We start from the raw sequence: 25,929 nt of genomic DNA on the forward strand, positions 1-25,929 counted from the left end.
TTTAAAATAAAAGTTCCCTTCCCCTCCGATGGTGACCAGAGGGGGCCCCAACAATGTCGGGGCCCACCGGAGGATTCTCCGGTCCTCCGCTGGGCCAGTCCAACCCTGATAGTGAGTGCAAACCTCCCTCCATCAGCAAGAGCATTGAAGATGAAACGTGCCTGGGTCTTGCTGCAGGACAATGATCCCAAACACACAGCCAGGGCAATGAGGGAGCAGCTTCATAATAAGCATTTCAAGGTCCTGGAGTGGCCTAGTCAGTCTCCAGATCCCAACCCCATAGAAAACCTTAGGAGGGAATTGAAAGTATGTGTTGCCCCAAAACATCACTGCTCTAGAGGAGATCTGCATGGAGGAACGAGCCAACATACTAGCAATAGTGTGTGCCAACCTTGTGAAGACTTACAGAAAACATTTGACCTCTGTAATATATCCTTTGTTGCCAATGACAAAGTATTGAGATGAACATTGATTTTGGAAAATAAGTATTTGGTCAAAAACAAGACAATGTGATTTTCTGGATTTGCTTCCACATTTTGAGATCTATCTGTGATGTCAATTTCAGGCCTCTCTCATGTTTATAAAAGGAACCTCTCAATATAGGAGACCCATTTTAGCACCACCCCAGTCCCCACAGATTATAGTACATACTGCCAAAAAGGTTTTGTATTAAAAAAAAAAACTTTTACAGGAGAAAAGTTATGTTATATTGTACCTTACAGTTACATATATGCTGTGACTAGGCATTTGTCCCCTGGGTGTGAATATAGAGGAGTGGTTCCCCAACCCTTGGGAAACTGCTAAAATCATTGGTACCCTAAGAAAAATGCTAAAGTGTCTACTACTAAATCAAAACTGTGTGCCAGGCTATCCGGGCTACGACTGATTGCAGGAAATGATAAGAGTGTAAAAAAAAAAAAAATCATTAGAAAACTTTAAAGATACAGGATAGTTTTATTAGAAAACATGACAAAGAAAGAAGACACTTTAAACAATACATTATCCAAGTGAATTCACATACAGGGAGAAGGCATTTATATAGATCTCTGACATTTGCCATAGACTGAAACAATATCGTTACCAAGTGCAGGTATTGCTATTATCATAAGAGAACGGGACCGTAAACCAAATGACAGAAATGCTAAAGTTCTAGGATAGGCAAAGATTTTTACTTTGCTTGGATTGTTACCAGATAATGGAGAATATACCGGTTCATGTCATAACGACTGACGACTGACTGAAGCGACAGACCTTCTATTTATTATATTATATTTTGTTCTGTTCCCTTATGAAGAATGGCTGGACCATTATATATTCTTTTTACCTCTTGTGTCACCCCACTCTTCCTCATAGACTGTAAGAAACAAATGCTACCGAAATCTGGCCCCCATGATCTTCTCTTAGCTCATAGATATGACAACATAAGTAGCATTATATTCACAACTAACCAACAACTGTGATGTGGGAGAGCTGCCCCCATGTCCAGCACTGCCACATAAGGGATAGGAAAGAAGCTGGTAGGTGGATGCCCACGTGTGTAAAATAAGAAACTCATCATATAGAGTGGTGATCTTGAAGATTTTGTAAAGATTAAGAACGAAGATACATAGGAAAGAGAATGTGGAAGGAATATAGAACATGAGCTCAGATTACATGTCATTACATCTATTAGTAACAGGGAACTGCTTACAGGTCACAACTCATTTTTTTAATACAAGTTTACTTTGCTATCAACCAGCAGAAGATTTCTTCAGATACATTAGTTTGTTTTAAGGAATACCAGAAGGGAATCTATTTCCCAGCCACAGGTAAGTAGCCATTCTAGGAAGATGGATTGAGCATACAGAAAGAAGCTGGGCTTGGTCCTGACAGCTACCAACCTATACTCCATCAGCAGTCATCTACTTAGGATGGGGCAATATTCAGGAGGCAAGCTGTTTTTTCCGGGGTAACTGGAGGCTACAGTCATGATATGGCGGCCTCAGCCACAGTACAATCCCATTAATGCATCTTATACATAATACGATATGTGGCCAGCCCTACAGAGTTGTTAGTGTGACTCTCCCCACTTGGAAGGGAGCGCTCTCCCCACCCATATGTACTCGGCTGCAGACTTCCCCCAGTTTCTGGCCCATGTGCAGCATGCGGTTGTGTACATGAAGGTTTCATGCACACTGCCGTAGCAACATACGTGTGCCATGAGCTGCAAGCCCCCTCTCTGTAGGTAGTCGAGGGGCCATGCCTCAAAACAGGGCAAGAATAGGTTTCTCCATCCTCTGCGGAGCAGTCGCCCAGCCCGGACAGAATGCGGCAAGACACTGTATTGCATGATCTCAGGGAGAGCAGAGCCTCTTCACTCTCATGCCGCCTGTCCCAACATAAGTATAATGACAACTAGAAAGACCTAGAGTGATGTCAGAAGCATGTGACGTATCACCTGCTTCCTGTATCAATGCAAGGTTCATTAACCCTGTCATGCTGGCAGGGGATGGGCCAGAGAAGACCTTTTAGTTGGGAAAAGGTATTAAGAGCGGTGTGTGAGTAAATGGATGTAGAAGTTATGAGAGAGTTCATGTGAGTGAATGTATGTAGCAGACCTAAACAAATGAATGTAGCAAGAGTTGTGTGAGTAAATGGATGTAGCAGAGCTGTGTGCGCTGTGATTGTGTATGACAATTTTTAATTGGTGTCAAATATATTTTTCTTTTTGTTCGATGCCTAAGCCTGGGGTATTGATAAGTGAGTTGCCCTACAAACACCACTTTTCTCCTTATCCATAGAACATAAAGGTCAGACCAGCATAGGACTCATGTATTGCTTGATTCAACTCTATGTAAATGACAGAGGGTACAGGTCTCAGCTCCCTTTGGCAGTTCTATAATTAAATAGAGCAGCACCAGACATGTGCACCTGCCACGATGCCCAAACATAGGGACAATGGACCCCCATTAAAGTGATCAGTAGGGTCCCAATAGAGGGAGTCCCAGCAATGAGACATTTGACGTTACTACATGTTATCAGAATTGCCAATGGGGGCAATACCGCAGCCAACGGCTTATTTCTTTTATGTATAGTGCCGCAATGCTACCACAACCGGCTGTGCACCAGCATCCATTGCATTTAGTGACAGGTCACATTTTTGCTGCAGTTGAAAAATCAACAGTAGAAAAGAGTTTCTGCTGCCGTTTTATTCCCACAATGTGTAGTTGGGGGTTGTCATCAACCCCAAAAACTACAATGATACTGTATTACGCTATGTTATTGCTGCAGGGCACATCCACAGACAATACATAACGCTTGAAGTGCACAGTATATTGTTCATTGGATAAGCTCTCAAGGCTATGACACCAACAAGGCCAAACCGCAGCCCATCCTCATCATCACATTCTACATAATGCAAGACACAGGACAGGACTGCCTATTGCAGCCGTTATCAGTCTATAGGCTTATTCACATGACTGAGAACATCAGCCATGTGCTGTCCATAATACAGGAAAACGTAAGAGTGAAATCCATTGAAATCATTAGGGTAATGAATGAAAAAAGGACCACAAAATGGTTGATTTTTCACCTATGAAAAACATGAAAGGGAATTTCATCAGCCATGAGATATAGCCTAACACTCAGGGGACAAACACTTAAGAAATGGAGGGTATGATTGTAAAATATTTAAAAAAAGAAGGAAAAAACATCATATATATTGTTCCTGACATTAAAATGTCAAAATATTATATAGAAGATGCAAAGCACATTAATACTAGAGACGGGTGAAGGACTAGCAAACTTGCGTTGCTTTTACTTTTCCTTCAGAAAGTGAGGAAGGTATGTAGCATGTCATGCACTTATAATGTACCGGACATAAATGCACAAACCCTTCTCGATAGTAATGTGGGAAAATATAATAAGTGGTGATATGTATTATTATAATATTTAAACATAAAGAGTAACTAAACCATTGAATCTAGTTTGAGAATAGTAAACTTGGCAATCTACTTTATTAAGTACAGGAGCTTCTCTCAGACATTTTTGCTGCCTCTTCTTTCTCCAGTAGTCAGCAGTGTCTGGAAGCCTTTTGAGCTTCATCCATTTAAGACAGATAAAAAGCCTAAAGATTAACTAATTTCACACCTAGAGAATATTTCCCTTGATGATCCATCTCTCTGTGGATGATAGAGTGCAGTCATTATACACTTTATTAGGTTCCTTCATCTCTCAGCTGTCAGTGGATACAGAACAGAAAGCCGATTTCAACAAACTGCTTCAACAAGGAAGAAAGAAAAAGAAAAAAGAAGGGCACAGGAACATATTTCTCTAATAAAAGTAAATTACATTGTTTATTATTATCTCCACTAAAATTTTGTCAAGTTTAGTCACGCTTTAAGCTTCCCTTTAAAGGGAAGATGATATGGAAAATAACAGATGGGGTATTTGTGTAAAAATGGACAGCAGATACAGAAGATTTCACATCTAAATAGGTGAAATCACAGAAAAATGGCAGAAATACACTGAAGATCAAAATTAGAGAACACACAACCTCCTAAATGTCAAGGTCCTTGTGTCGTCCTATGTGAATATATCTTAGCATGATTAAAATTGCAGTATTTAAGCATATTTTATAAATTATAGATATTCTAAAGCACAGAATAAAAATGTAAATGAGAATTTTGTAAAAGAACACGGAACAAAATTAGACAACACTTACAGGTACCTGCAAATTATTGGTGTTAATCTGTCGCCTGGTGCTAATTTCCTTATTATCTGACAAACCCATTTAACAGAATAACTTTCTGGTTTTCACAGACTTTGGAAAAATGTTGTACCATTCCAAATTGACTGAAACCCTTCAGCAGTAGGTTGTCCAGTTGAAGGCCAAAGGGATGACCCTATCAGCTATAGAAAAAGAAGTTGGTTGTTTCAATCATGTGATTTCCAGAATATTGCATCTGTGCAATAGACCAAACTAATTCAAGTCAACGAAGGCGGCTGGTCACCCTCCAAAGACAAATGTAAGAGAGGACAGGATAATGTGGAGAATTTCCATGGGTAATCGTTTCAAAGGATCTGTCATCATACAATTTTTAAGAGCATTTGCACTGCACACTCAGCAGTGACCAAACCTTTCATTAGCAGAAAGAATCAAAAGTCTAGAATCGCCTTTGCTGAGGAGCGTGTTGTGTGGACAGAAGAGAAGTGGGCCACAGCTCATTTTAGTGAGGAAAGCAAGTTTAATTTATTTGGATCTGATGTAAAACATTATGGTTTGCCGACAAACAGGGGAAAGACTAAACCCAAGGTGTGTAAAGAAGTCAGTGTAAGGTGTTTGGGGAAGTGTAGGACAATGCCCCTGGTCACACAGCAAAACTGGTAAAGCAGTTCTTTGAACAAAAAACTTTGAAACAACGAAATGGCCAGCCCAGAGTCCTAGGCTATACCCAATGGAAAACCTCTGGTGACAAAGTTATGGCCAAGAACCTCACAACAGTCACAGAACTGTGGAGAGAGTGGACCAAAATCCCAGCAGAGCCGTGTGAGAGGCTAGTGATGTCCTGTGGCCGCAGATGTGCTGAAGTTATTCAAAGCAAAGACCTTTGCGCTTTCTACTGAATGGTCTAACCTTTAGAAAAACGTAGTTATAATCTTACTCTGTGCTACAGTCATTGTTGTTTTGTAATTATGCTTATGTTTTTGAAAAAATAAAGTTTTATGTTGATGCTTTGGTCATTTAGTAAAACACTGTTCTGGTGGCATGTTGTACCCCTTACAAAAAATGTCCATCACATGTTGATCGATGTAGATTACATTGTTTCTGAAAATAAAGTGACCACACTGTTCTCGAATTTTGATCTTCAGTGTAGGTGTTATCCTGCCCAGGCCTGATCACTTTATAATGGAAGTATACACCTTCTCACCTGCTCATAAAAAGGACAAAACATTTTAACCGAAAACATCAAAAACTCTTCTAGAGATCAGTTCCATAAAGTAATAATTTCACAGTTCAGGTAACAAATATACTTCATCGACTGGTAGAGGGCACACTATAAACTACAATGGACATCACAAGCACGGTCATCTAACCACCAAACAGAAACCTGTACGTACACCCACAGTGTGCAAACTTACTGGACGGCATGTACACCTAAAAACATTCATGTGAGGTCTACTGTAAGATTTGTGGGAGCAGATCTGTACAACAAACAAAAGGGGCATGTGTGTTTTGGGGCGGCTTTTGAGGTAATCCATTTTGTTAGACAATGAATATCATTCTATAGGCACAGCGGGCACTCTGCTATCCTCTAGTTTTTATATAATACACAGCTTGTATGGACTCCAGTAGTGTGGGCTGTCGCATAGTTAAAGGTAATGGTGCACAGGTATATGGAGATTAAGGCACCTCCTCCTGGTTTGGGAAAGCTGTTGCATTGCTTTGCCTCTGTACATACAGCAGAAGAGAAGTATCGGGCGAGGCCCCGGATGATCTGATGGGAATGTACAGAGCCGTACATAAGGTGCTGAATTCTAGACAAAACAGTCGACTGCCTCAACGGGGAGAGAAACCAGTAGCCAAACTGCAACCCACTGTCGGCGTCATGTCCCAGATCTGAAAAAAAAAACAAAACAATTATTAATACAATACAGGAATAAATATACATTACAAATCTGTTAAGTGACCGGAGTACAAAATTCACTCCAGAGTGAAGAGAAGAAAAAAAAAAAAAAAAAAAAAAAAAAAAAAAGCATAATGATAAACCACGGACACTTACTCATAGATCAAGGCACCATGACTCTGGTAATCTTATTTTTGTTCTACATGGCCTCTTTTCAACTTTTAAAATAATTCTAATGAGCCAGAAGGGCTTTGGGGGCGTTACCAGAGCGAATAATTCTTCTTGCCTTCCTCCTTCCCCCAATAACACTTCTGGCTCATTAGCAGAATAAAAGATGATTTTAGAAGGAAGGAGTCCATGGATAACACATATAAGAAGATTACCAGTCACAGTGTCGCAATTTCCTATCATGTGGCAAACTTTTATGGTTAAAGACATAATTACTTTAATAACGTGAGGTGCAGTATAGGGTGAAATTACTGTTCATATGCAGACTCATTTCTGTCGTAAGTTTGGTCAGTGGACTTTCCCTTTTTTTTGTGGCGTGGTTTTCAAAGGAGTCAGAAATTTTAGCACACAATGCGCCAAAAAAATTATTTGTGAAGTTGTCCTTTTTTAATTTCTGAATCTGTGAAACCACGCCCACATTTAGATGATTTAAAAAAAAAAAAAAAGTCAGAAATAATATTATTTTGGCCGCACACAAGTAATAAATCAAATGGAAATATAAAAAGTGCTCCAAAAACAGCCCAAATGCAATTTCATGAACTAAACTATTAAGCCCACGTACATCATATTAAAGAATGTAACCCCATCATGTCCCTCACAGTATCAACAGAAAATGCCCGCAATCTGCTTACCCTCAGGGGGAGCACTCCAGGGTGTTACCCCCATGGCCCAGTGGGCTACTTTATTCTTAATTGAACCAATGATAATGCAGCTCTCCACATCATTAACTATCATGGACAGTCATGTGACCAGACACCGGGGGTCGTGCAGTCAGGCTGGAAATCATAAGCGTCTAAGATGCAAGTTTTCTTAAGATGAGTCTCAGGCGTCTGACATATGGCCATTTTTTCCTGCCATGACTGCAACAATTTGAAAGGGGTCCGAAATCAGACCTTATGATAAAACTGCATAGTACTTTTACATTTGAGCAGTTTACAAAAGAACTGTTTTTAAAAGTGCAACATCAGTGTGAACAGTGTAAGATCAAAAATCAGCAGCGGATGTATAAACTCTTTCCAAATGGAGGTACCGATATGGGATGTACAGAAAATATATTAAGAGATGCAATAAAATGTTAAGTTACACTTTATGAGAGAAATTTAAGTGGGTGCGGAGGGGTCTGGGCCGGTACAGGGCGCTCTTGCTCCGTGCCTCCGCACTAGCTATAGCCTCCGACTGTTCATGGCTGAAGGGGCGCAGGCTAAAGCAAAATTCTAGTACAGGCACAACTGAGAGGCAGGGCTTCATCCTACACTGATGCCCCATGTGCCAGCATATAATAATTTATGGACACATGGGGGGCATTGAACACTCACCACCACCGACCTACAAGCTGCTGTATATGCAATGTAACATACATACCTTGACTAGCCGATCTGTGCCACATGTGACCATTAGCCCCCTGGAAATATCCATAGTCATAAAGCAGATGTTGTGTTTACCCTCATGAAATGTAGCCAATGATGTCCGACTGAGAAAATAAAATATATAGGCAAACAGGTTCTTTTTATGACTTATACACATTTTTACCACTAATAATATAAGCATTTGTGCATTTAAAAACTATCAACCCCCAACCCTACAAATGCCACCAGTCCACAATAGTCCTGAAGTGCACTGGCCGGATTTCACGGATCATCCACAGCGCTGGGAATGGGACTGTGTCATTTGGGATACAATGAGTCGCTTCTTCCTCACGGTTGCTATGATTACAGTTCAGCTGCCGTTCTGCAAGTAGTGACTGTACATCATATATCGTTATAGCGCACGGTGGTTGGTCTGTAAAAATCTTTCGCTGGTTGAAAGCCCTGGCAGAAACTAGCCATTCATTGCTAGACTCTGTAACGGTGGGAATCAATGAGCAATGACCATTGCAGGCATTCTGCAGCTTTTCACAACGTGTGTCCCTAAGACAAATGACTACAGCACTAAAACAAACAGCCTTTCATAATACTCACTCCTCGTCTTTTATGGTCTCATAGCAGGAGTCACAGACCCGCACCTGGAACTCAAACCCCATAATGGGGTAGCTGGATCTCTTGGTGCTGCATTTCCCACAGACTGCCTTTCCACATTTCCTGCAGTGATGCTACACAAACAGAAGCACAAAAACCTTTCAGCTTATGAGGACACAGACATTTCTACTAAAATAATGACTCAAGGCCAGGGACTTGGAAGAGAATGCTCCTTCCCATTACCTGGCGTAGCCCCAGAGTCCTTGAGTCCCACATCTGCTTTATGTTCCAAAAAAAGGGCTGGGCACACTTCTGGCAGGAGTCACTTTCTAACCATTGTGGGGCCTTAAAATACAGAAAACAACATAGATTAGTCATGTGTGTACATGCTAAATACCAAGTATTCCAAAGCACTTCAGATTTCACATCCATGGTAGGAATCAAAGAGACAGACAGAAATTTCTGCTAACAGATCTAGTAAATACAAGTTGGAAATACTGGAAGTATAAGCCAATATTTTCTGAAAAAGCGCCACTGAAAATATACTCAAGTATACAAAAAAATTCACCTTAGTAACTCACCCTCCAAAGCCGTTCCCCTGCGTCCTCTCCTCTCTACAGAAGGTGTTCGGGTTCTGGTGTTGTATGCAATCTGCCAGCACTGAACTATGGTGTCAGCAGACAGGGACACTGACGCATCTTAGGGTCTCTGCCTGCATAGATGTGCTTGCTGGGCTGGCAGATGCACAAGAGGGTGAGTACCAACTTATTTTTTTATTGGGTACTTGTATTGTGGACAAGTACATTAAAGGGAACCCGTCGGCAGAAATGGACCTAATAAACCACTCGCAGTGTATTCTCATGTCTTTGACCCTGTGCGGTGGCACCATCCAGAAAATCTACTTTGAAGTGAGATGTAAATTGTTTGTATGAAGTCAAGGAGGCAGAGATTTTAACACTGAAGTCAAGCTCTTTCTTCCTCAAAAAGCCGCCTTCACTGTGATTGATGGTGCTTCATCCAGAGACATCACTAATCAGATCTCCTGAAGTCTGATGCATGATGTCAATCACAGAGGCGGCGGCTTTAACAGCTCCTCACCTTGACATCAGCGTTGAACTCTCCTCCTCCTTGAATACACAACTAATTTACAGCTCTCTTTAAAGTTGATTTCCTAGATGTCACCGCAATAGGACACAAAAGAAACATTAACTAGAAGGTGTTACACTGCTTGACAATATCCTGGTGGTGTTTTTTAATCAGTTGCTGATTACAGGTTCCCTGTTAGGAGCCACTCTGCAGTAGACATTACACTACTGATAAAGGGGAGACTAATGGACATTTTATTATAGAGTAGCGGCTGCATTTCCCACCCTAGGCTTATACTCGAGTCAATAATTTTTCCCAGTTTTTTGTGGGAAAAAATTAGGTACCTCAGCATATACTCAAGTTTATACAGTATAACAAATTGAATGAACAAAACCTTATACAATATCAAAAAACTCAACCAATTGGACATGAGATCCCACTACCCTTTGGCCTTGTTTCAGCAAAGTTATGTGAACAGGACATGTACGTGTATGATTCAAGCAATTTATATAGTTCTGCCATAAAGTGCCTCTATACAACACTGTATTCTTTCCTATGCCGTTGTATTACGTTGTATAATTGTCCTTTGCGTAGAAAACAATGCAAAGGGAACATAGATATATAAAGGAATCACGGAAATGCTCCATTACCTCTTCTCTTTCAATGTCCATATTCCAAACACAAATTCCTCCATCAACTGAACATGAGACCAGCTGGCGTGTGAGCTGCAGATAGCACAGACCTTGTACCTTGTCGCTAAAATAAAAAAGAATAGGAAGTGAAATAAGAAGGAATATCATTGACCTTCATAGCATTGTATTCACTGTCAGCATCGACTAATTGAAATGCAATACTGTCTCTCTATATTATAGGCTATAAATCTTCTTCCAGGAATATATAAATGATAAGTGACGTTGTGTTTTACAGTACAATACACAGATAACACATGCGACAGGCAATGACGTCTGCTGGATAGATACTCCTGTTCTTAGCCCTTTTAAGTCAACCAGTCTAACGTTGCATCACTGAGTCAGCGAGCGTCATTCCACACCTTCAAAGTGGCCACTGGACTAAATCAAAGTGAGGACTTGGTCCTGCCAGTAGTATATGCTTGTTTTAAAGATTAAGCCATGCATGTCTAAGTACTGACTATTCTTTACGGTGAAACTGCGAATGGCTCATTAAATCAGTTATGGTTCCTGCTTTGATCCAATATCAGACAGAATAGGAGGCTTAAAAACATTCAGGAAATGTAATGTGGCAAAGCAGTGATCTGTGAAATTCTTACTGGTGTCCTTGAAGGATTAGTGTGCGGCCCTGCCTTCCTCCAATGTCCCATAGGATGATGCTGTGATCGGATGAACCTGAAAACAGATAGCGCTGAACAGGATCCCAGTAAAGACAAGAGATGCTGCCTAAGGGGAGACAAGAAAGAACACAATAATGTAGGTGAATAACCAGTAGTAGGACTGTATGTGGAAATGGAGCCAATGGGACAGACACATCAATCCACATCCAGTAATAATCTGTCATTATTTGCACCAAAAGTTTTAAGACCCCCACAAAGGGATATGGTCTAAGTTGTAATAACCGGTGCATTATTAAAGAGGTATTATGTACCTGTGTATACATAATTTACTATGTTGTCCCTTAGAAATGAGGCAGTTGCCCTTGGATATGACCACCCCCGCACTCATCCAGCAGTCGCCACACGTGCACTATTGAGCTCTGCCTGACCTCCTGAATTCAGCATTCAAAACCGCAGAACTACTGTGGGACATGCAGAGACTCCCGGCCCTTTCATATTCCAAAACTATGTGTTTCATTGTGCAATCACTCTAGCATCGCTGGTCGTATACTCCGCCAGATCTATGATCTAGCAGCAGACACTTGATAAATCTGGTGCCCTTTAAGACTTTCTGTTCACCTTAGCGGTGGAGGTTACTTGCTAAAATATATGCAATGTTGCAATGTATGCTAGGTTAGGGGAAAAGTTACTTATGTTTATAGAAAAGAAGGAATGGTGGAAACCAAGTAATTCAAATGAAGTGGTGCTTTGCTCAACCAAATATAAAAGGTCTAAGGAATGAAGAGGTTTTCCTAAAAAGTCAGCAATATAGGGCCACCAGCAAATGAATCCTGCCAAAGCTGGAAACTCTGCAGGAATAAGACCTACTCAAAAACAGGTGGCTTTGGCAGTCGGCTCATGCACAGGGGTTGTAAAAACCACTGCAGTGTATATGAGGCCATTGAAATACATGGGGCCAAAAGCACGTTTCATTGCATGAAGCCGCAGAGATCCCAGTCAGATGAATGTCCCACTCCTGATAGGAATGGGGATGCCCGAGTGCCCTGTGTAAATGGAGAGGTAGTGCACGTGCATCATCGAAGGCTGAGCAGAACGCTTGGTCTCTCCCATAGTAGCAACATAGGCAATACCACAAATTTAATGCATCAGTTACTGAGGGGCCATATTTCTTGTAGGTGGACTCCTATACAAATAATCATGACCTCCTATAGATAGATAACAAATGTTGGTTGCAAGAATGACCCTTTATATTTTGTTTAAAAGCAAGGTTTAAAGTGACATACTTGTTTACATAGAATGGTTAACATGTCATATGCTTTAAGCTTTTATCAAATGTAGTTTGTATTGACTCCATTATGTACTTATGGCCTCAATCTAATAGTGAAGCTTAATAAGCAAATGAGGATTATGCTATATTGATTCATAAATGAGTTTACAAGATCTACAAAAATTAATTTATACTTATGTTGATTTTTGATCTCTCAGTTGACATATCTGAAAGGCTAAGTACCTGTAGCGCCACCTTCCTGCAGCCAGTAGTGCTGCATTGAAGTCTAAATAATAACTTCTCTTACACCAAATTTGCTTGGAGGGCAAGGGAAGGATTGTCAGAAATTACCTTCATGACCTTTAAGGTTCGAGATGACCGAGCAGCCATCTTTTTCCAGTTTCAGCAACGTAATCTGGCCAGCGAAATCCCCAACAAAAGCGTATTTTGTTTCTTCGTCATACCTGCACAGGGGTGGTTAGGGATCATCTGGTTTTATATAGAGTACACACATTACAAGAAAGCAGAAAACTTCCCTCTCCCCAACCTAATCCTATGGATACATTTTATTACTTGACATTGATGATTGAAAGTCTAAAGGTGCTGCTGGAAAATGTAGACCTCTTTATTTATAAAGGAGCATCTTGACAGGTCGGGACAGAGAGACACACCAATTCCTATTTTCAGGCATCACATTCTCAAATCGCACCAAATTCATAACAACAGCAGATCTTTCCCTACAGTGGTCTAGTTGTGAGAACTGGGGCTTTATTATGAGGATTTATATCTGTACACACAATACTGCTCCCTATATCGGCAGCAATGATAACCAGTGCACGGGAAACAATACAGGGCAGAAAAGAAGTATTTCAAGACCTAGAAAAGATTAACTTAAACATGTGATGACCAAGTCAATTATGACCATAAAGTTTTTACAATCCATGTAAAACCAACATCGATAGTAAACTTGTAGTGCCATTTCTACTGCTTTATACATACAGGATAACCCAAGGTTTATATGATTTGTACTCCTAGGAGAGACATCAAGGTACATGGTCGCAGTGCGGGGGTCCTGGGTTCAATTCCCACCCAGGTCAACGTCTGCAAAGAGTTTGTATGTTCTCTCGGTGTTTGCGTGGGTTTCCACTGGGTCCTCCGGATTCCTCCCACACTCCAAAAAAAAACATACTGTTAGGTTGTTTAGATTGTGAGCCCCATGGGGACAGGAACCAATTTGTCGTGCTTTGCAATTTGCGTAATCTGTGTGCGCTATATCAATAAAAGGAATTATTATTATTATTATTACTATGGGTCTGCAAGGGTTTCCATGTTGTACCACATACACAAAATGTATAGTACCTCATCTTAATAGTTATAAGGAAAACTCTAATAGGCTTTATAGTACGACAGACTCGTCAAGCAGCACAAAACACTGTGATAAATCTGGAACAGTATATGACTGACAAGTAGAGATGAACGTATCCAATGTTTCCATTAGGGTTTGTCACTTGGGACTTGGATATATTGTCAGATTGGTGGAAAATTGATGCTCCTAGCTACCAGCCATGGCTAGTTGCTAGGGGACACCAACTTTTAGTCAATAAATGTAAATTTGCTCTACTATCTCAATTAGCAGTCATGGGAGGAATTAGGATGGTTGTACACTCAAGATATCCTTAGTGTCATTTTCCATTATTCATAAAACATGAAGGGCAGGTGATTTTAAGACTTTTTTTAAATAAATGTATAATTTACTTAAGTCTTCTTTTGTAATAGAAATCACTGCCTTGTATGTACATACAATGCACTCAGTGTCAGGATAGAGGTGAGAGATTGGTAAGAAGAGTTCCTCTACCCTGTCCCCATAGATAGTAAGCTGTTACAGGGCAAGGTCCTCACTTATCTATTGTTTCATCTCTCCACCTACAGTACATTTGTTTGTGAGTAAAAGCAGCATGAATACATTTTCTGTAGAGGTAAATACTAGGTAATTTTCTGGTGACACATCACCTTTAACCTAACGACCTGTACAAAGGATACTGGAGGCATGATGCCCAGGAAGAGAATGCATGGCGGCCCACTAGCGATCCACTCTCAGTGCACATCCAAGTGAGAAACTTATCCTGTCCGGTGCTGATCACCCATTCAGGGCCCGGAGAGTAAATTATCTCTGTCACACGGTTCTGATGAGCTGAAAGCAGAAATCACAGGTAACTATCTTGGATACAAATCAGTTACAACTGACCTAATGGAGGTTAAGCTGGCTGCAGAATAGAGGGGCTCTGGTAACACCTAGAGGAGCCCTTATCGCTCATTAGCATAGTTTTAAAAGTCGTTTTTAGATGGAAGGAGGCCAAGGATAACAAATATATGAAGATTACCACACTCCTAGTGCCTGGTAGTGAAATAAGACACAGAGGTACAAATAACTATACAGGGCATTAACTAACACAAATACAGAAATAAATCATCTAAAATAAACAATGCAAACATCCCAATGGCATCTTTCATTAGGAACATCTTGTAATATCATTACCTGGGTACGTCTTCACAAAGTTAATTTTGTTGAAGTCATCAGAGATTAAAAACTCCTACCAAATGAGAGATGAATATAAAAAAAATAAAAGATTTTAGTGAAAATGACTGTTTTACATAGGAAAATCATAGATAAGACATTAAAGGAAATCAATCCTCAAAGTCCATTGTGATAAACCAGGGACACTTCCTCATAGATACAGGTACCATGACGTCAGTACTCATATTTGTTATCCATGGCCTCCTTCCTTTAAAAATTACTTTCCAGATTATGCTAATGACTAAGGGGCTACCATAGTACCTCTGATCTGGCTTTACAGGCTGTTACATGGTCTCCTCCTCCCCCATGCTACCGCAGCAGAAAGTGCTTACTTCACTAGTGCTGAGGAAGTAAAAAGGAGGTTGAGACAGTGTAACAGCCTTTGAAGGGAGACACATTTTTAGCACTTTTTTGCCCACAGGGCATAGTACATACAAAGTACATAAAAAAGAGTTTTTGTATGAAAAATAGGTTTTGCAGGAAAAAAAGATATGTTATATATTACCTTTCAATGCCACCTTTCAATGGGAGTGGCTATAGAAAATCAGGAGGCGTCGCTAATACGGGTGATGGGTGTTTTCATATATTTGAAAAGAATACATGGAGGAGCAGTTTCCCCAAGGGTGGGGGGAGGGAGAGACTGCTCCTCTATAGCCACGCCCAGGTGCCTAGTCACACAGCACATGGTATTGAAAGGTTCTATATAACATATCCCTTTTCCTGTAAAAACCTATTTTTTATACAAAAACAGTGTATGTATTTGGCAGCGAATGTACTATGCTTTGTGGGGACTGGTGGAGTGCTAAAAATGGGTCTCCTGGTGACAGGTTCCCTTTTAAAGCCAGATCACAGAGGGTCTAGGGTGGCTCTTCAGGATCATTTGCATAATAAGTTGATTTTTTAGTAGGAAGGAGGCCATGGATAAATATAAGAAGTTTACTACAGTCTTGGCATCTCTTTGTCTCTTGCCCACAAGCAAGTGCAGTCAGTGAAGATCGCTCTGTGCACTGAGCGGTTCTCCCAACCCAAAGCTCTGATCACTGGAAAGAACTCAGTTTATTCCAGTGATCAGAGATTCAGGTAGAGACCCTTTCAACGTCAGCAATTTTCACTGACTGCACTCACTTGTGGGCAAAAGACCAAAGTGTTTATCAAGCTTGATTTTGATGGCAGATTTGTTGTAAAACATTAATAAGAAACAATAAGACAAGAATCCATGGAGTAAAGTAAAGCCATCCATTTATTAGGCTAGCACAAGAACCTCTTTACGAAATACACTGAGCAAATCTGAGGGCAGAAGATCTAAGCAGCATCATTATCAGTAACCTGTACGCTGTATGCAGATGTCTCCCTCAATGTATTTTGTAGGCTTCTCCAGGGTTTATTTCTCTCTTACCATGTATATTTCTGTATGTAAAATATGTGGACACTTACCACTACAGCGCCACTATCCTGTCCCACAAAAATCTTTCTGCTCTCATGGTGGTATCTAAGAGCGGAGCAAGGAGCTGCAAGAAAACATAAAGGAAATAATACAGAAAAATAAAACTTCTCTAGAAGATGAACAAAAAAGTTTTTTTTGTGGTATGTTAATCCCATATTAATAACCTGTAGCACACCTGTATTCTTATTATATAATTATATATTATATTATATATATATTATAATAATTATATAATTATTATTATATATTCGCATACAGAACTCTGACATTCTTAACAATTATAATATGCAAGTCAACCTGCAATCCCTTAAAAGGAATCATACCATCAAAATCCATAATGATAAACCAGGGACACAGACTCATAGATCCAGGCACTATGACTGCAGTAAGCTCATATTTGTTACCCATGGCCTCCTGCCTTCTGAAATCCCCCCCCCCCCCGTGCCTTTTGTAATCTCCCTTGAGCGCAGGAAGTTTCAGCACGCAGTGGGAGGGGGATGTAGCAGCCTGTGAAGCTGCAGCATGGATCGGTTTTGGTAACAGCACCCAGAGCCCTCCAGCTTGATTAGCATAATTTTAGAAGTAGGCTGTGAATAACAAATAATGAGATCAACACAGTCACGATTCCTGGATCTATGAGGAATTGCCCCTGGTGTACCATGCTTGATTTTGATGGTAGATTTCCTTTAACATGATGGGAAAAAAAATTTACAAATATATATATGGCAATACAATTGCACAAAAAAGGTCTCAACCTTCAACATCAATGAAAATATTATGACTCCTAAAAAGTGGAGAGGCAAAAAAGTAAAATACATGTCCTTAGGGGTTAAAGATGTGCATGTGTTCCCTTATTTGAATATTTTGTAACAGACATTTCCTGATCCCATAATAGCATTTTCCTCTGGAAACAATCGGACATAAAGCCGCGGGAAACAATCCGGCTCCCGCTCTGTTGTTAGCGACACCGAGTAGAGAGCGTCTCCAGGATCTGGAAATGTTATCAGCCGCACACAGATGCATCTGCCGTATTTATACAGCTGGAAGCAACAGCAAACCCCATCTGAGAATACACACTCCCCACTCCGCGCATCACCAACTACTCACCTAATAGGGTTTGGGGTTTTACAAGTTATATGTGTTGTCCAGTTTATACATAAACCCAGGAAATAGCCTAAAATAAAATGTCTATGAACTTTCACCATTCTGTTCCCCAGAAGACTGGAACAACCAATCAGTGAACGCACATTATTAGTACTTTGCAGTAATTTGGAACGTAAGGGCATTGCCAGCTAATTGCCATGCCATATGCATGCACAAAGAGAACAAGGACCAATATAGGGGAAGTAATGAATTTCTGTTTTATAATATTATTTTAACCCATTTCCAGGTGCCAGCCACCAAAGCACAGGAACCTTCAATCCTACATTTGGTCCAAAAAAAAAAAAAAAAAATAATACACTGGGCTTCCTTGACCTCCTTTGTGTTGGCAACATTATAAAGAGGTTCCCCGTCTGTCTTGGTTCATTAGCTTCATAAGCAAGTAGGTGATCAAGGCGAGTGCAAACTGGATAAGAAATATTCCCGCACATCAGTCCAGGTATCTCTACATTGCATATTATGAGATAACTTACATGACATGGTGTGATAGATGCTCGGCCAATACTGCCCACTGTCTCTCTTCAGCCATACTCGCAGTGTCCTAGGGGTGCAAAACCCATCAGTTAGTCTTATGTTAATATAGCAGATAAGTTCTGGAGTTCACTTTAATACATTATTATGTATACAGAATTATGTGGCCCAATAAACATGCATTAGAGAAGACCCATGGGTACATTCATTTACTACAGATCGCAGCAGAAAGCAGCTTTCATATCACCAGATTTGGGTCTGCAGAAACAAGACTGCTGTAGGTTTGCAAGAAACCGGCTGATAGGTTTCCCATTCAGACTAGGTTTACATTTTCAGGTCTTCTGAGGCCGTCTTTGTAACCAAAAGCAGATGTGGATCATAAAACTCCTGGTTTTGTCAACCCAAAATGATTCCACTTAAGGCTCAACCTTTGTTCTGCATTGTTCTGCTCAGTCATAAGAGGAAAGCAATGGAGATCATGGAGAGATACAAGTTTTAAATGACCAACAAAGCCGATGGACTTTCATTCCCATGTCCATCATGTTGCCATACAAAAGAGTTCTGCCTGAAGACAGAATCTGTGAGGAAGGGTCCTAATAAAGCAAAGCCCAAATGTGTAAGGAAAGATGGAAAATGCTTCAGGCGTCCTTGTTTAAAATTTCAACTTTTATTTGAAAAAAATCCAATAAAAACATGTCAATGGCACACCGGATGAGACATATACAAAAACGGAATAAAAAGAGCGCTGATGTGACCAGTTTTGAACCCTGCTACAGAGTCCTGTACCGAGCCGACTGGACAAACATCTGCTGATCTTGCACTATGAACAATGGATTTGTGGTACATTTTGCGGTCCAAATGTCATCAGTTGCTGGGCCGTCTGTCCACAAAAATGTTCATGTAGAAGTAGACTAAGTAAAAATCATACTTCTTTTTAGTGGTAAATGTTGCGGAATAACATTTCATATACAGACAGTCCCCAGGTTACATACAAGATAGGGTCTGTAGGTTTGTTCTTAAGTTGAATTTGTATGCAAGTCGGAACTGTATATTTTATCATTGTAATCCCAGACAGAACTAAAGCACAATAATTTACCACCATCCAGAGGTCCGTTTGTAACTAGGGGTCGTATGTAAGTCAAGTGTTCTTAAGTAGGGGACCGCCTGTATGTCTACTTTACATTTTCATAATTTTTTAAATGTCTGGATAATTTATTTTGATGTTGCGCGGCTTACAAATCGAATAGCGATTTTCTGTATTTTTCAGAATTGACTATTGTGGGGATAAATACTGTTTTGTATGAAATTTACATATTTAACATTAAAAAACCCCTATATAAACAACTCATTTTCAAATCTGCACCCCTCCATCTATCAGAAACAGCGTGGTTCTTTCCAGGACAACAGAGAAGCAGGGTACTTTATGAGCCTAAGAGAATCCAGACTATATAGAAAGATCACATGAAAGGGGGTGAAGGGTTAAGTGTGACTCTTCATTTCACATGTTATGAGTTATACAAGAATTCCTTGTTCTGCAGGAAGAAGCACAACACCCCCTTTATTCTCAGACATCTACATCTCATCAATAGGGTTTACCAGGGGCATAAAGGACACTGAAGACATTGTGATCAGCCGCCTATGGCCAAAAAAAAAAGTGCCCATAGAAACGCCATAAAGGAGCTGTGTACGACCATAGATACTGACGCCTCACAATTCATGCAGGAAAGCAATGGAGGCTCTATCTGCATTGTGAGAAGGATGACGGCCATATTCACCAATCTATAGTATCTGTGTTTTGCTTCCTGGTGGACTTTATTGCCAAATAGCGTCTAATCTGCTCCGGGGCATATTTTTTAATCATTTGAGAAATGTATTTTATAATTTCCTCAGATTTTACCCTAAATATTTTAAAGGGTTAAATCAATGCAAAATAAGTTAACTCTATAGGGCAGTGGACGCTGCTGATTTAGAAAATTATGTAAGAATTTGTGGGTTTGGCGTACAATGTGACGCTCTCTAGATTTTCCTTCACACCTAAAGTCTCTCTGTGGCTACAAAGTGTAAAAAAATATAACAAGATGGTTAAAACCGCTGTAAAAGCCACAAAAAAACCCCACAGCAACAAGTGCGAATATATATAAAGAAGGGCAGATACAATACATGGCTACGCTATAGTAAGTCTAGGGAACAGTTATGCCTTGCAGTTCACTTAAAGGGGTGGGCGTTAAAGGGGTATGTCACACAACATGAATATCACAGAATATTCATGTGTGATATATGACCCAAGTGTATTACGTTTGTGATTAGTCACGTTTGGAGGTTTTTTGTAATAAAAAATGTAAAAAAAATTTCACAGATAGTTTTGCTTTTTAACCCCATCCTGCATAAAGATGTCATCAAACGAAGGTTATAACATGCAACCAATCAGATTTCAGCTCTCATTTGTCCCACTCCTTTTTGAAAAAGAAAGCAGTGCCGTGATTGGTAGCTAGGGTAAACTCCACCCCTCCCGTGCACTTGTTTTTTAAAGCCTCCCCCGGAGCCCTAGAGCTGTACACGGAGAGACGTGCTGCAGGACAATGGCTGTTACAGCCGGTCTCATCTTCTTGCTCCACCCCCGGCTCCGTGTATACTGACCGGTCCTCGCTGGCGGTAATGACGCCGTCCTCTCGCGGGATGAGGCAGGCCGAGGTCACGTGCTCCCGGTGCCCGGGAATCTTGGTGAGGAGCACAGGGCCGCGGGGAGACCGGGAGTGGATCTCAGCCGCCATCTCGAGTCATGTGACCTGAACAGGACCGGAGCTGTAATAGATGACATAGCCGCGCGCCGTCACTGAGAGTCACCGTAATGTCTGGTGTAGAGGCGCCTCCCCGGGACTGTAATCACTGAAGTATGACCAGTGAGGAGGCTATGCTGCCATATCCCCGTGCACACGCTACTGTTTTTTCTTGCGGACATTTCAGATTTATGTTAAATTGCTTTAAAACATGTCATTGAAACTTGTAAATGGTAAATGTATTTCTAATGTGTGAAGGTTTCTGTATCGGTAAAAATATTCGTTCTGCTCCTCCATACTTATTGTGCATACAGTTCAGATTTTTCATGCCTGCCTTTCACTAAAGTTACAGTCATGGCCACATATGGATCAGTACACATCAGTGTGACCAGTGCTGACAGCATTAATAATAACCACAATAATGACCACAACCCCCATCATCCTCCCTAGGGTCACCCATCGGGCTGCTGAGTGTACACAGGTGCCATTGATGTGCACAGCGGGTGGACAAGACCTGTCAGTATGACCCCCACTGTACTGTATATAGATACTGGGGGTGTGGGAGTAGCTGTATATAGGCACTGGGGGAGGGATGGTCACTCATCCTTATAATCCGGTGCCCCTTATATATGCCCTAGACGTTTTAGCAGGCATTTATTGATGGTGCGCCTTAAAATCATGTGCGCCTTGAAGTCCGCAAAATACGCTAAATAAAATGAAATGAGTTTTTAGATTCACCTTTTGGACTGTCTTGTACAGGTAGGTATTACAACTGGAGAGGAGGGTCCCCTGGTGTATATGACATAACACTTCTCTCTGGAGCACAATCCTCTCTCTGGTTTGTTGCCAAGAGAAACAATAGAAGGAGGTAAACAATGGGCGAGCCTTGTGGTGTTTACTCTGTATTTACACATTGCTGGCTGTCAGGACTCCACACGGTGATGGACTGAACTGCAGAGCAACAGCCTTCCTTCCACCCTTTTAAAGGGAATGTGTCAGAAACATTCATTTTGCATCATTTTATTTTCATGTTTTCATTTTCTTTTAATTCTAGTTTTAGTTGGTAATTATGAGTCCTGCCATCTTGTCTGAGCTCTATCACCAGCTTTAAGTGATATGGTTTATAGCATGGTCACACATATAAGAAAATCTACCATCAAAATCCATCATGATGAAGCATGAATCCAGGCACCGTGACTGTGTTAATCTTCCAATGTTTGTTATATTTCTATTTAAACGGAAAGCATATATGTGTGTGTGTGTGTGAAAAAAAACAAGTCCGTTCCGTTTTTCTTCCGTTTTGTCTCTGTGTCCACAAAAAACTGAAGGTGTAACATTTCTTTGAAAACATCACACCTGGTTTTTTAGCCTGATCAGTGAAAAAAAAACTGAAGTTGCGTCAGTTTTTTTTGCAGACCCATAGACTTCTATTGCCTTCTGTGATCCGTGTCAGTTAAAAAAATAGGTCATGTTTCCTAATTTTTTCCACATACAACATATCAGTAAAAATACAAGGCAATGTGAAAACATTGGGGGTCATTTACTAAGGGCCCGATTCACATTTTCCCGACGTGTTACCCGAATATTTCCGATTTGCGCCGATTTTCCCTGAATTGCCCCGGGATTTTGGCGCACGCGATCGGATTGTGGCGCATCGGCCCTGGAATGCACGCGTCGGAAATTGGTGAGCGTGGCCGAACGGAAAGCCGATGGATTCGGCTTTTAAAACAAAAAATGTGTCGCGGAGCTTGCACTTACCTTCACTCAGCCTGGCTCAGTGTATTCCAGGGCGTTCCGGGGAACTTCAGCGCAGCAGCGCCACCTGGTGGACGTCGGAGGAACTGCCTTAATAAATCCCGTCCGGCCCCGAATCCAGCGCAGAGATTTGAGTTTGGTTCCCAGAATAGTGATCAGTCCATGGCACAGCGCTTCTCACGTTCACAGATAATGTGAATACAGCCTTATGAAGCCTAATGGCGATTATGAGAATTGCAAGGCATAATAATGTCATCAATTCCAAAAAACTATGTTTAACCTAAAAAACATGGGCATATCATGTCGGCTATGTTAATGACTTAATCCTTAAGAGACACACTTATTGCAGTAGGCAGGGGAAAAAAAATATTTAATCATTTCCTCTCATGGGGGAAAATTACACTCAACTGTGGTCAGCTCTGTGCAGTCAGTAATTATTTTCTTCCTATGGAACAATAAGAACACCACTACATCTATTCACAGGAGAATGAGTCATCGGGTAAGTTAGTGTCTATCTGTTCTCTAAAGTGTGGATGTTAGAGCTGAAAAAGTGCATGCACTCACTAGTACTGTACATGTTCGACCAGAGCTGCTCCAGCTGTTTGCACCAGTTCTGTGTTGGGGCTGCATTGTGTCCGACAAGACAGAAAAAGTGTGCACCAAAAGGGGCTGTTACTGCTAAGTTGGACTATGTGACACAATTCTGCAGCATGAACAAAGTGCACCAAAAAATAAAAAATTTAGCCGCAGCCACATGGGGTACCAGATTCATGAAGACCCTGCAACGCAATTCATGAATCTGTCACACACTGTACCCTCTACAGGCAAACTGCAGATTTGTACTATTTTTGACAAATGTAGGTCAATGGGGCTCATTTACTAAGGGTTAGCGGAGCGCACTTTCTTCGGGTTTCCTGGTGATTTCTATTTTGCGCCGCATTTAAGAGGGTATTTTGCCGCACGCATTTGGATTTTGGCTCATCGGCGCCGGCTTGCAAACGGCACAAATTTGGGGGTGGGCCGTTAGACAACCCTACAGATTCGGACTACACGCGGGGTTTAACATTTCAAATTGTGTCGCACGACACACACTTACAGAAGAAGAAGGTGAACTTCGGCGGGGAAGCGACGGATACAGGAACTCCTGGAGCACGAGCTACGTGAATCACACCGCACTTCATCTTCGTCGGACCGTCCGAATTGGGGATCGCGACAGGACCGGGTAAGTAAATTTGCCCCAATGTGTTCAATGCTGGCATCCAATACCACATTATGGTTTGTGGGGGCCCCTGGGTGCAAAATCTGGTGGAGACCCCCACTGAGTGTAGCATACATACTCACTAACTACTATTCCCCTAGTAAAACATCCATATACAGCTGCCACACCCCCACAGTAATAAATCTAAATACAACCCCCAATACTCCCAGTAATACTATATAAAGCTGTCAACACCCCCCACAAGCAATACATCTATATACACTCACCGGCCACTTTATTAGGTACACCATGCTAGTAACGGGTTGGACCCCCTTTTGCCTTCAGAACTGCCTCAATTCTTCGTGGCATAGATTCAACAAGGTGCTGGAAGCATTCCTCAGAGATTTTGGTCCATATTGACATGATGGCATCACACAGTTCCCGCAGATTTGTCGGCTGCACATCCATTATGCGAATCTCCCGTTCCACCACATCCCAAAGATGCTCTATTGGATTGAGATCTGGTGACTGTGGAGGCCATTTGAGTACAGTGAACTCATTGTCATGTTCAAGAAACCAGTCTGAGATGATTCCAGCTTTATGACATGGCGCATTATCCTGCTGAAAGTAGCCATCAGATGTTGGGTACATTGTGGTCATAAAGGGATGGACATGGTCAGCAACAATACTCAGGTAGGCTGTGGCGTTGCAACGATGCTCAATTGGTACCAAGGGGCCCAAAGAGTGCCAAGAAAATATTCCCCACACCATGACACCACCACCACCAGCCTGAACCGTTGATACAAGGCAGGATGGATCCATGCTTTCATGTTGTTGACGCCAAATTCTGACCCTACCATCCGAATGTCGCAGCAGAAATCGAGACTCATCAGACCAGGCAACGTTTTTCCAATCTTCTACTGTCCAATTTCGATGACCTTGTGCAAATTGTAGCCTCAGTTTACTGTTCTTAGCTGAAAGGAGTGGCACCCGGTGTGGTCTTCTGCTGCTGTAGCCCATCTGCCTCAAAGTTCGACGTACTGTGTGTTCAGAGATGCTCTTCTGCCTACCTTGGTTGTAACGGGTGGCGATTTGAGTCACTGTTGCCTTTCTATCAGCTCGAACCAGTCTGCCCATTCTCCTCTGACCTCTGGCATCAACAAGGCATTTCTGCCCACAGAACTGCCGCTCACTGGATGTTTTTTCTTTTTCGGACCATTCTCTGTAAACCCTAGAGATGGTTGTGCGTGAAAATCCCAGTAGATCAGCAGTTTCTGAAATACTCAGACCAGCCCTTCTGGCACCAACAAACATGCCACGTTCAAAGGCACTCAAATCACCTTTCTTCCCCATACTGATGCTCGGTTTGAACTGCAGGAGATTGTCTTGACCATGTCTACATGCCTAAATGCACTGAGTTGCCGCCATGTGATTGGCTGATTAGAAATTAAGTGTTAACGAGCAGTTGGACAGGTGTACCTAATAAAGTGGCCGGTGAGTGTACATCAGCCACACTCCCCCAGTAATACGTCTAAATACAACCACCAACACCCACTGTAATACATCTTTATACAGCCGCCAACACCCTCAGTAATATATATCTAAATACAGCCACCTCACCCCCTGTAATACATCTATATACAGCTGCCTCCCACAGTAATACATCTATATACAGCCTCCAATCCCCCCAAGGAATACATCTACATATAGCCATCTAGACCCCCAGTAATAAATCTATACACAGCGACCCACCCCTAGTAATACTCCTATATACCTAGCCTGTACAGCTACCCCCTGCCCAGTACACTAACCTCCTTCCCAATAAACCTCCCCCATGCTCAGTACTAGCTCAGACCACACCACTGGATGGTTTCAGCCTGCTTGTTGCACCACCCATGAAGGTACTTAGTTATTTAAGTGTAAGTAGATTAGTGTGTATCTACTGTATGCAGACCAATTTTTACTACCATGCGGGGGAGGTGCAGATGAAATAATTTCGGTTGTAATATCCCAGGTATCTTCTCTTCATCTAACCCTTTTTCTAACTCAGACCCTTTTAAGGTTAAGTTTTTCCATCACTGTGTAAAATGGAAGTAGC

General features: G+C 41.4%; 1 protein-coding gene across 1 annotated transcript; it reads right to left on the minus strand.

The window, feature by feature from the left end:
* Positions 1-934: 934 nt before the first annotated feature.
* On the minus strand, positions 935-20,934 carry WDFY1 (WD repeat and FYVE domain containing 1). The gene is made up of 12 exons (XM_072143153.1): positions 20,739-20,934; positions 18,104-18,171; positions 16,460-16,533; positions 14,987-15,041; positions 14,491-14,641; positions 12,802-12,914; positions 11,163-11,289; positions 10,525-10,630; positions 9,032-9,133; positions 8,792-8,922; positions 8,196-8,304; positions 935-6,598 (listed from the first exon to the last, which is right to left on the minus strand). Exons 1-12 carry the CDS (start codon positions 20,870-20,872, stop codon positions 6,539-6,541), a joined length of 1,230 nt encoding a protein of 409 aa, XP_071999254.1. The 5' UTR covers positions 20,873-20,934; the 3' UTR covers positions 935-6,538.
* Positions 20,935-25,929: the final 4,995 nt, after the last annotated feature.

This window comes from Engystomops pustulosus, chromosome 3 (assembly GCF_040894005.1).
Source record: "Engystomops pustulosus chromosome 3, aEngPut4.maternal, whole genome shotgun sequence".
Lineage (NCBI taxonomy): Eukaryota > Metazoa > Chordata > Amphibia > Anura > Leptodactylidae > Engystomops > Engystomops pustulosus.

Excerpts from the sequence above, each read along its gene's own strand:
- WDFY1 (XM_072143153.1), bottom strand. The coding sequence starts at position 20,872 with ATGGCGGCTGAGATCCACTCCCGGTCTCCCCGCGGCCCTGTGCTCCTC. Across the intron at positions 9,134-10,524 it reads TGGACATTGAAAGAGAAGAG|GCCCCACAATGGTTAGAAAG; the intron begins GTAATGGAGCAT and ends CTGTATTTTAAG. Across the intron at positions 8,923-9,031 it reads GGACTCTGGGGCTACGCCAG|CATCACTGCAGGAAATGTGG; the intron begins GTAATGGGAAGG and ends CTGTTTGTGTAG.